Here is a 12,196-nt window from a genome sequence, read left to right as displayed (position 1 = left end):
CCCTAGACTCGCTTAAGCGCTAGAGACAACTTTATAGTTTTGGACCTTGAATTGAATTGATTTGAACATTCAAACACTGAGCTCAGCATTGCATCCATAATGACAATGTACCACATGAACATGAAGAATTTCGTACATATCTTACATTGTGTAAATGTAAACCCTGATGATTTGATTCTTCTTCCACGGACAAAGAGAGAGAGAAGGATTGGGTTTTCGCTGATACTGAACCTTTAGTTTTCTGTGGTTTAGCAGAATTTTTGCTGCCAGATTCACTCAGGAACAGATATAAAGACATGTAAAGACATGCAGAAATATTGTATTCTTAAGGGCCTTCACAGAACTGGAATGGTGTTGGATTTGTAATCTGGTTTGATACTTGATCAAACTTTATGGGTGAATAGGGTCATACAGTCCTGGAACATGTGAGTCTGCTGACCATGACTTCCCTTTTCAATCTGCCACATCAGGGAGGTTTTAGTCAGTCAGTTACCTTAGTGACCTGTACAATGAAACCAAGTAAATTGTCCGCTTGCCTTAACAAGTGAAGTCTCGTCGTTTCTCACACATTGAGAGGGCCTGCACATACAAATGAAACGTGTCCACCAATGTCTGAACATGAACTCTAGACTGAATATCTTCTTTGATTTTACAATGAACCCAAGAGACCTTTCTTCTTAACACACACGCAAAAAATTCCAGCATTGTCTGACGGTGAACTCTGATTCTGAACTGCTTCTTCTCCCACAGAGGAAGAGAAAGATGGACTGAATGGAGACTAAATGTATTCTGCTGATGCTGTCAGCTGATGGGACTTCCTCTATCCATGTTTCTAAGAGTATAAAATGGGCCGAACACTGTGGGTCTGCTGTTCATCTTCAGTTATTCTCCTGAAGACAGAGTGGAGAAGATCTCATGATCATCTGAGCAGCCGGTAGAGAAGAGCAGGGCAGAATGGAGATGACTGAGGGAATCTATCGACAATTAGACCCTGATGGAGTCAACAGACCCTCTATGGGCAAACATGAAGAAACAAACATGGGTGAGTTTCCCTGCAGTACTTTAAACTCCAGAGAGAATTTGGAAGCCCCAAGTCTTCAACCCTCAGGTCAATATGAATCTCTAAATATACATTTATAATCAGGGGAACTCATGATTAGCAGCTCATATGAGTTTTGAGTGCAAAAAGTAAAATAAATAATAATTAAGTTCTACTGTATCATATTGTTTAAATTAAACAAAATATTAGACATAATTGGTGATGAAGCAAAATAAAAGTAGAAAGGTGTGAAGTAAAAGAGTCAATTAGGAGGTATGAGAACAAACATAAAAACCAAATATTGTCTTCTTATATATGATAGCAACAGTCTTTAAGCATTTCCAACCACAAAACTATTGGAATTCTGCAGTACATGCAGTACCTATCACATAGTATTCAGACATTGAATCATTGATTGAGAAATGTGTCAGAATGCAGAACTTGATAGAGAACATTTTTTGCAAAGCCAGGGAATATCACCATGTCTAAACATTAACTTAACTCATGCAATTATTTTCTGCTTTTGATTACAGAAGCAACTTGAACTTCTATTCTAAAATACTTTATTTGTTGTAATTTAATGTACTGTATGTCAATGCAAAGCCGGAATTTATGAAAATAAAACTTGTTTTAAATTATATAAAGCTGGGTAGTGAGATGGAGTCTCAAACTCCCATTATGAAGTACAATATTCCTACTTGTAATGTAGTTGCACCTTCTCCCATCTTTAGGACCCTGGAAGAAGACTGCTGTGTGTCTGGGTCTGCTGTGTGCTCTCCTGCTGTCTGCCATAACTCTTCTCAGTTTCAAAATGATGGAGAACAAACAGTTACAGACCAGCTACACAGAGAAACTACAGATGGAGTCAGGTTACGACAACATGACCATAGAGCACCAACAGCTACAGATTCTTTACAACAACGTCAAAACAGAGAAATCCCAACTGCAGACCAGTTACAGCAATCTTAGCAGAGAGAAAATCCAGTTGCAGGGCAGCTTTGATAACCTGAAGGACGAGAAATCAGAATTGCTAACCAGGTATGACAGTTTAAATGCAGAGAAATCAAGTTTACAGTATAGTTACAATAACCTCCTCAGGGAAAAATCTAACCTGCAAACAGGATACAACAACCTTACTGAAGAGAAGATCCACTTACAGACCAGTTACAACAACATGGCCAGAGAGAAATCCACATTACAGACCAACTGGGACGATCTCAACCGAGAGAATTCCCAGTTAAAATCCATCTACAACAACCTGAATAGAGATAAATCAAAGTTACATACCAGTTACAAGAGTCTGAATCAAGAAAGGTCCCAGTTACTGGATAGATATAATAACTTGACAAATGGGAATACCAACTTACAGACCAGTTATGACAACCTGAGTAGAGAGAAATCTGAGTTGCAGGCCAGTTACAACAGTCTGAATGAAGAACGATCTCAGTTACAGGATAAATGTAACACACTCAACAGAGAAAAATCCCAGCTACAGGACAGCAACAACAACTTGACAAATGGTAATACCAACTTACAGACCAGTTATGACAACCTGAATAGAGAGAAATCCCAGTTACAGACCAGTTATAACAACCTAAATAGAGAGAAAACCCAGTTACAGACCAGTTTCAACAACCTAACTGAAGAAACATCCCAGTTACAGACCAGTTACAACAACCTGAATAGAGAGAAATTCCAGTTAGAGACCAGTTACAACAACCTGAATAAAGAGAAATCAGAGTTACACGCCAGTTACAAGAGTCTGAATCAAGAAAGGTCCCAGTTACTGGATAGATATAATAACTTGACAAATGGGAATACCAACGTACAGACCAGTTATGACAACCTAAGTAGAGATAAATCCCAGTTACAGACCCGTTATAACGACCTGAATAGAGATAAATCCCAGTTACAGGCCAGTTATATCACCCTGAATAGAGAGAAATCCCAGTTAGAGACCAGTTACAACAACCTGAAAAGAGAGAAATCCCAGTTAGAGACCAGTTTCAACAACCTGGATAAAGAGAAATCCCAGTTACAGGACAAATTCCAAAACATGGCTGTCGAGAAGGATAAACTGCAGAAGATACTTTGTAACCTGAGTGAGTTTCCAGATATGGTTGAATTGGTTTTAGGCATTACATTTCTATGGTAGAGTTATGTCTGAATGCAAATATTATGTTTTACTTAGCTGATGTGTTATTGGATGATTAGCCTTCAAAAGGATAATCTAAGTAGAAAGTAAATCTTTTGTTGACCTTTAAAGGTGGTAAGGATGATTCGTTAGGCATTATAAAGATGTTTTTAGTTCAGTGACATTCACCTTTGTAGGGGTTATCAAATCCATATTGATGGTAGAATTTCTGTAGCTGTTTATATTTAAATTCCCTACTAGCAATAAGCTGAGTATAGAACAGAGGGACATATCTGAAGAATTCTCTTTCTTTCTTCAACACAGGAATGGAGATTACACAGTTTGCAGGTATGTCTGGCCATGGCCATGAAAATATCCTTTTAGTTTTATCTGTTAGTATATTGGAATAATAGCAATGTCGTTGCTACCACTGTCTGTAAGAAGGCAAAAATGCTCAATTTCGTTTGTTCAGATTCTTATTTTTCAAATTAACAAACCTTAATACGTACACTCACTACAAGATCATTTTGAAAAATACCACATTTTGTGAAAATTCATCCATAGGGGGTGCTTCAACTAACACATGTCATTATCTCAAGAACTGCTTCAGCTAAAAATCTGAAATTTGGTATACTTACACTTATTGCGATATCTCAAGAACGAATTAAGCCAAAACATTTAAATTGTACTTTGCTCACATTTCTGTAAGTGCCAATGCCTTCTTTTAGCTATTGAATTTGTCAAGTCCTCTAACCTTTTGCCAGTTTGAGTGCCTCACAAAACCTGTTTGTACCCTGATGGTGGCTGCTTGCAACTATATTGACATGTGTTTTACTCTTGCAGTGGATGTGACTCTGGATCCTGACACAGCTGAAAACAACCTAATCTTGTCTGCTGATGGGAAACAAGTGAGGCATGTCGACACACCACAGAATCTCCCGCACAACCGCAAACGCTTTGATCCTGTTGTTTGTGTTCTTGGAAAGCAGGGGTTCACCTCTAGTAGATTTTACTATGAGGTTGAGGTCAGTGGGAAGACATCATGGGCATTAGGAGTAGCCAGAGAGTCCGTTAACAGGAAAGGACGTGTTGTCCTGAGCCCTAAGTATGGATATTGGACAATAAAGCTTATAAATGGGGATGGGTATGAAGCAGTAACTGATCCCTCTGTTGTTCTCTCTCTCAAAGAGAAGCCAGATAGGGTGGGGGTGTTTGTGGATTATGAGGCAGGTTTGGTCTCCTTTTATGATGCAGACAGATGGAGTCTACTCTACTCTTTCCGCGGTGTCTCTTTCAAGGAGAAAATCTATCCATTTTTAAGTCCATATACTAATAATTCTGGTGGCCAAAACTCATCTCCACTAAATATCATCATTCCTACTGCCTGCACTTCATAAATGATACAAATGAATAATGTGTCTTTTTTATTAATTTACACTTTGAGGAGTGTTCACCTATAGTCCCCACCTCCTCAATACACTGAAGTGCACTGTATGATCAATACAAGTAATTTAATGTTTAAATATTGTGGAATAGTTAAAGTTTGTGTAATAAAGGTGAATTCAAGTTTGCGTGTTGATATTTGAGGTCACAGCCAATCGAATTACACTTTATTATTATTATTCCCATTTACAGACCCTGGACTGTGTACGAACTGTGTACCAAAGTTTTTTTGAGACAGCTACAGCATATTGAGGATACATTAGCTGTATCTGACAAAAGTTATAGTGGATTAAAACTTTTTTGACTGCACCTTTAAATGTACTGTCAAATAACAATGTTCTTACATTGTCAGGCTGAATTTTTCCAAAGAAACAAACAAATTTAAACCAGTTAAAGGTTGTGCTGCTTTTAATTGTCATTAGTGTGCTTGCCCGAAGGGAAGCACAGTATTGTTATCGTCAAGTTTTCTTTATTTATTTATTTATTCCGTACGTTTTTCTTGCAGCTAACTACTCCTCGCCCGATTGAGCTAGAGACGCCATTCAAACACCAAAACGTCCGGCCCGATCCGGTGCAAGCTGCTATGACTTTTCGTGGCGGTACCCCTTGCCACTCCTTTTTTATTCCATTTTTTCATCCCCTTTTTCTCTCATTGACTAACATGGGGAAGGTTGAGCCATTGTGACGTCACCCGCTCTATCAGTCGTTCTCCATTCAACTGTAGGAATATTAAGAGACACCTTCCAGGGCTCTACAGTGCGAGTATTTCACTCGCATAAATAGGTACGTGCAAACTTGAAAAATAATTTACAAGCACAGTGTGCGAGTGACAGACAGTTGTCAATACGGCGCCAAAAAGTGAAGCATTCCATTGATTTCACATGGAAACAACTGACAGGGTCGCGACTCCAGGGTTTTCGACAGGACCAACAGCAGCAGCAGCATAATCATCATCTGGATTTACTGACATTTTCGGTATATATAAACACATAATATCAATTGGTAACTGGTGTGTTGTATCCTGTTTATGTCTGATACTTTATAAACATTTATGTTTTACGTTAACTTATTACACTAGGCAGCAGTATTGTGAAGTAGAGCTAGAAATGGCTTTGCTAGCTTCCATATTGTAGCTCACACCAGCAACTGCTCAATTTAGGACAGAAAGGAGTTTGGTAAATTAGCTTGTAACTGTCAATGATAACTAGTTATTAGAATATATTAGCCAACGTTAAGTTGACTTCAAAGGGGCAGTCGAGTGTTTAGGTTGTGTCAGCTAGCTTGGAAAGCTAGCTAATAATTTTTGATTGAAGCTTCACGTTAGCCTCTGTAAACGTTTAGCTAGCTAACGTTAGCTAACTATGAGGTAGCATATCCCAAGTAACTTGTTGTGACCGATAGCGTGAGTTAACATTAACCCGTGTCCTGGGAGTAATGATTCATGAGAGACCTTGAATCATTAGGTTAACTGAAAAACGTTTGAGGATGTACACACAGCGTAGCTGTTGTAGTGTGCTCAGTTTTCGAAAACTAGACTGAAACTAAGAAGGATAACTATGACTAAATGTGACTAAAACTAATATGCACTGAATCTAAAATAGCTGCTGAATCTAAAATAGCTGCCAAAATGAACACTGAGATGTATTAATTTTGGCAGCTATTTTAGATTCAGTCTTAAGACAAAAATGCATATTAGTTTTAGTCACATTTAGTCATAGTTATCCTTCTTAGTTTCAGAAGAGGTTTTTCATGGTTGCTAGCTCTAATCAGATGTACTATAGGCTTATAAGAGAAGACTAACTTTTTATGCCAACGAACACCAATAACTAGAACTAATTTGACAGACTATAAACCAATGTGATACACGTGCTCTCTAGCTATACAGTAAAAGTGTTGCTTACGTTTGATACTAGACCTACAGTCTAACTCTAACTGCATTAAGTCTAACATATAGGCCTATCTTACAATAAACTTTAAGTAAAGCTGGCTATGTAACCGCATTCATTCCAATATTGTTACAGAGATGTTTCCTTTTACCAAGATAGCAATTTCAACAATTCACTTAGCTCAGTAAGTCAGTATAACGAAACTCTGAGATACCCTCATATGTCTAAACGTCAGTGGAGCCAAAATATAATGGTTGAGCTTGGTGGCTTGCTAAAATATATTGGAAGAAGGCCCCACTACACTGATTGAGTAGATGTAAATACATGTTAATTCATAGGCACTTGTTCTCTCTGTCACAGAGCAAGCACACTCTCGCAGTTCGTTCACGAAACGCATTCTAGTTTATACTGAGATCAAGAGCATAGTGCTGCCTGGAGAGGTGTCAGAAATGCTCTCAGTATAATCTCATTTCCACCATCATAGGAATGTCACTCAAAATATGAATGGTCTTAGAATAGACCATTAATCTCAGAAATCCGCCCAATTTGATCTCTTTTTCACTGTCAATGGAGTGTCATCTAAAATGCTGAGTTCTGTATTTGATGAACTAAAGTTTACCATGTTCATTTAGTTTTATCTCTTTTATTTCTTATCTAAAATGTGTATCAATGTATTTACTTCAGCTGTAAAGCACTTTAGTACAACTCCTGTTGTTTTTAAATGTGGTATACAAATAAAGTTCACTTGACTTCCATCCAGCATTCAACACTAGGTGGCAGAAACGCACTCCATTTCATCTCATTCTCACTGTCATAGGAATGTCATCCAAAATGCTGAGTTCTGTATTTGTACTGCTAAGTATCCCAGTGACCGCGCTCACTATCACTACCTTTCACATTACATCGAATTTGGGAATTCACTCTCTCCCCCCCCCCCCCCCCCCCTATTTCTTGTCCCTCTCAGCTAACGCTTAGCTGGCCATGGCGTCTTGTTCGACCCTTGTTTGCTGCCCATCGTGTAATATGCTTAGCGACTCTCCAACAAATTTCAATGGCTACAATACTTGTACCAAGTGTAGGCTACTGGCAAGCTTCGATGAGACGATAACTCTACTTGAGTCGCGTCTCTTTAACACAGATTGTAATACTCCGTTAATCGAATCGAGCGAAACAGATTCAGCATACAGATCTAACATTTACCGACACTACTCTGTCTTCTAGCTCGCCCGTGTCAACACCGCAACTCCTACCACCCGATAACTGGGTTAACGTAAAACGAGGAAGTAGGCCTAGTAGAAGACATTTAAAACCCGTACCACACCCGGATCCCATCCCAACTTCAAACCGTTTTTCTTCCCTTACTACCATCGATACTGTTGATAAAGTTCTCGTTATTGGTGATTCCTCCCTGAGGCATATTCAACTCGCAACCCCGGTACAAACAGTGAACTGTATACCGGGAGCTAGAGCAAATGACATTGAATCCCACTTAAAACGAATCGCTGGTCGGAGATTTTCTAAAATAATTATTCACACAGGCGTAAATGATGTCCGCCTACCAGGGACGCAGGAAGGGGGGTGCTCCGGGTGCTGCCGCACCCCCTCTAGTGGACAACAGACGTAACTACAACACTTGAACTCGGGCAATGCCACGTTTTTTTTTTTTTTTTTTTTTTAAATTATTATTCTAAAATAAAAACACAAAATATGAATGTTGTCTACAGTTTTTTCATACTTATAAGTAGTTTTAAATGTCATTTAAAATGTTGGTTTGAAATGAGTGGTACACGGTCTTTAGACGTCTTTAGACGTCAAACAGACCGGAAAGAACAGTGGCGTAGAACAGCGTTCTATTGACGGGGTTTGACAGGGCTTGTGTTAGCAAAGTAGCAGCCAGCAATATGAGCCAAAAAAGAATTTTCGATTTTTTTAAAGATGGAGGGGGGCAAAAGGCCAAAGAAAAAAAGTCATCTAATGATGGAGGGCACGAAGAGGAAGAGGACGAGATGCCTTCATCATCAGGGCAGCTTTCTCCACAGCTAATGCTAACTGGCTGTGAGAGCATCAGTGAGGCTACCTCCCCAGTCACGGCCGAGGCAACAAGTGTTGTACCCAACGATGGACCAGTTCAGCCATCAGCACACTTGTTCCCAGCCAGACGTTTCGGTAAGGAAACCTTCTCCAGGTCCTTTAACTCTGGCTGGTTTCAGCGATGGACGTGGATCCACTATGTGAAGGAGCATGACATCGCCCTGTGTTTTCATTGCTGCTCCGCGATCAAGAAGGGCCTAATCCATTCAGATGCAGCAATAAGTGGTGGCAGTTTTGTGAAGGGGGGCTTCCGAAACTGGAGAAAGGCAACCGAAAAGTGTAATAGTCACGAGAAGTCGCGCTGTCACATTGAAGCTGTAAACAAACTAGCGGCATTAAAGAGTACCCCAATCAACGCATTGCTGTCAAACGCAATAGCAAAAAATCAGTTGACTGCCCAGACAGTGTTGGAGCTGGCCTTCAGATCCCTTAAATTCCTGGGACGCGAGGGGCTACCAATCAGAGGACAAGATCACCGTGATGGAGTGTTTTGGCAGCTGATGCTGGAGAGGACATCGACCGATCCAGCAGCACGCGACTGGCTCCTCAGGCGAGACAATTGGATGGGGTGCGAGTGCCAAAACGAGATTCTGGAGCTTCTGGCTCATGCTGTGCAGAGGAAGATAATGGCAGAGGCGCAAAGCTCCCCATACTATGGCTTGATTGCAGACGGAACAACGGACATCACATCGTGCGAACAGTTTTCCTGCCATTTGTTCTACACTGACCAACAGTTCACCCAGAAGTGCCAGTTTTTGGGATTTTACAACGCAGCTGACACTACATCTGAGACTTTGTTCCGGTGTATCAAGGATTTGTTTTTGCGCTTGAACCTACCTCTAAATAAGCTGCAGGGGTATTGTTTCGATGGGGCCAGCAACATGTCTGGGAAATTTTCGGGGGTTCAGGCGAGACTCGGGAAGGAATGTCCAGGATCATTGTTTGTGCATTGTGTCAACCACTCCCTTGACCTTGTGCTACAAGAGGTTGCACGAGAGGTACCGCTGATATCGGAAACACTCCAGTTTGTGCAGAGCGTATCAGTTATCATCAGAGAATCCGCCAAGCGAAAGAGCCTGTTCGAGTTGTCGTTCGGTGAGGAAGAAGAAAGATGCAGCCTCCTTGGTTTGTGTCCCACAAGATGGAGCATCAGAGCCACTGCCATATCCAGAGTGAAACGCTCGTTTGGCGCAGTTCTCCAAACACTCCAAACACTCCAGCAAGACCGCAACATTCGAGGGGACACTAGATCTAAGATCGGTGGAATTCTCAAACAAGCTCAAAAGGGGAAAACCATGTTCGGGCTGATCTGCTCAGAGTCGCTGTTCACTCCCTGTGAAGCTGTGGCCAAAGTGCTCCAAGCAGAACATTCCACCGTCGCTGGAGTGCTAGAGTGTGTACGGACCCTGGGGGAGCGCGTGCGAGCCTTGCGTACCGAAGACGCAGTGGATGAAATGCTGAGAAAAACAACCGCATCAGCAGCTGCACATGGCCTCAAGATGCCGGACCCAAATGTCCGCCTTGTAAAAACGCCATCAAGGTTCCGCGACACAGCCCAGGCTGAGGACATCGTCCCTTCAAAAGGAGTACCAGCTTGGAAGAGAGAGTTTTTTGAAGCGGTAGACCTTGTGAGCTGTGAACTGGACCGGCGGTTTGATCAGAGTGGGATGGCAACAGCTGCTCTGAGGGAGTCCGTGCTGCTCAATGCAGCCAAAGGATCGTTTGACACAGAGGCCCTGAAGACCCTGAAGTTGCCAGAAACCATCAAGGTGCCTGCTCTTGAGCTGCAGTTACAGATGCTGGGAGGGTTAACCAAACAGGAACGCTTTCAGAATCTCAACCACCTCGCAACGTACATGTCAAGCCTACACGTCCAAACCCGATCACTTTTCAAAGATCTGGAAGCACTCCTCCATCTCTGCCTGTCTCTCCCTGTTTCTGTGGCCTCATCCGAGAGGTCATTCTCGGCGCTTCGCAGGCTGAAGACCTGGCTTCGCAACACCGTCACTCAGCGGAGATTGACCCACCTAGCCTTACTCCACTTGCACCAAGATATCTTGGATACAGTTGACATCCACGCCCTTATGAGGGGGTTCATCAGCGCCACACCAGAGCGCAAGGCAACCTTTGGAGTTATTCCATCTGTTAAGCATTAAGCAATGCTTTTAATTAAGTTTGCGTTTTCTTAATGTTATCAGGCTACTCTCTTTCAGAATAGCAGACTAGGCCTAATTGGTCCTGTGTATTTCTTTTTTTCATTACTTTGCTGTAGTTTATGTTACATGTTGGTAAATGTTGGTATGGTTATGGTTATCTTGTTTTTATTTACCAACTAAAAATGCACGACCTTATATGTGTGGTACCATGGACAGCTACGCGATCTGTTGCAGTGTCGCGTTCTGGCTGAGAATGCACTTCGTGTTTTTTTTTCCCCTAGCTTAATCAATAAATGAATGCACTTATTATGATTGAATACGCGTGAGTGTCTCATTAAATATAAGCTCATAACATTGGTGATTGGTGATTGGTTATGGTTATCTTGTGTTTTTGCCAACTAAAAATGCACGACCTAGGCCTAACAGTTCAGTTTCGCGCTCTGGCCGATAACGCACTTTGTATTTTTCCCCTTGCTAGCTTAATCAATTTTTTGTCTAAAAAATGAAATTCACTTGGCTATAAGCTTATTGCCTTTTTGATAAATAAGCCTGACAGCTATTTCTCAGTTATTAGTTTAGCCTCATGAGTGTTTGGTACCGCTACTGTAAGCGCATATCTGGTATGGAAGTGTTATGTCGCGCTTGTTGAATAGATGAGGTGTGTTATAATAAACTGTTATTTATTAACACATCAATAATTGATCAATTAAAGATACATAGTCGTAGTAACATCAACCAACTGAGGAAATACTGAGAAAAACTCATTTTGGTCCTTTGGGCTAGATTTGGTGACGTCATCCGATTACATACAGCACCCCCCACTTCATATGACTTCCTGCGTCCCTGCCGCCTACGGCAATCGGTTACCACCGAGCGAAATTTTGAATCGTTATTTGCTACCGCAACACAAATGGCAGACTCTGTAGTGTGTTCTGGCCCTATGCCTATCAACCGCGGCGATGAAATGTACAGTAGACTATCGGCACTTAATATCTGGCTAGCAGAATGGTGCTCACGCAACGACGTGGATTTCATAAATAACTGGCCTACTTTTTGGAGGAAGCCAGGGCTATTACAGAAGGATGGCATCCACCCCTCTAAAGAGGGTGCTAGCCTCCTTTCTCAAAACTTAAAACACCACCTAGTCCAAACGTACTTCTGACAACCAATAACTAGAACTAGAAGGCAGACCTATTACCCCACACTAACTCCTGCTGCACCAGTACATTCTCTGCCCATATTACACCACATACAAACGGTATGTATACCCAGAATATATAAGCCCAGCGCAACTCACACTAGAAGAAGCATCAATCAGGATAACCTAATAAAGATACAAACCTTATCAGCACAAAATGAAACTTGCACAATATTAAAGCTGGGCCTTCTTAACATTCGGCCCCTAACATCAAAAGGTGCACTTATTAATGAGTTGATAACAGACAAC

The 12,196-nt window shown here is 41.3% G+C and overlaps 2 protein-coding genes across 2 annotated transcripts in view; both read left to right on the top strand.

Moving 5' to 3' along the window:
- Positions 1-954: 954 nt before the first annotated feature.
- LOC308366190 (uncharacterized protein) overlaps positions 955-12,196 on the top strand; it is a gene marked incomplete at both ends in the record, with an annotated part of 50,856 nt that continues 39,614 nt past the window's right edge. The window contains 3 exon segments of the mRNA XM_080839825.1: positions 955-1,042; positions 1,771-1,992; positions 2,602-2,990. Of these exon segments, the coding sequence (XP_080695951.1) occupies positions 955-1,042; positions 1,771-1,992; positions 2,602-2,990 (699 nt within the window).
- Positions 3,096-4,570, top strand: LOC308365529 (zinc-binding protein A33-like; the record flags this gene model as incomplete). Its single annotated transcript, XM_080838996.1, has 3 exons — positions 3,096-3,141; positions 3,498-3,521; positions 4,017-4,570. The coding sequence occupies 3 exons, from the start codon at positions 3,096-3,098 to the stop codon at positions 4,568-4,570; spliced, it is 624 nt and encodes a 207-aa protein (XP_080695122.1).

This window comes from Sprattus sprattus, assembly GCF_963457725.1.
Source record: "Sprattus sprattus genome assembly, chromosome: 5".
NCBI lineage: Eukaryota > Metazoa > Chordata > Actinopteri > Clupeiformes > Clupeidae > Sprattus > Sprattus sprattus.
Note: the sequence above shows the minus strand (reverse complement) of the source record. Positions and strands in the feature narration are given on the sequence as shown.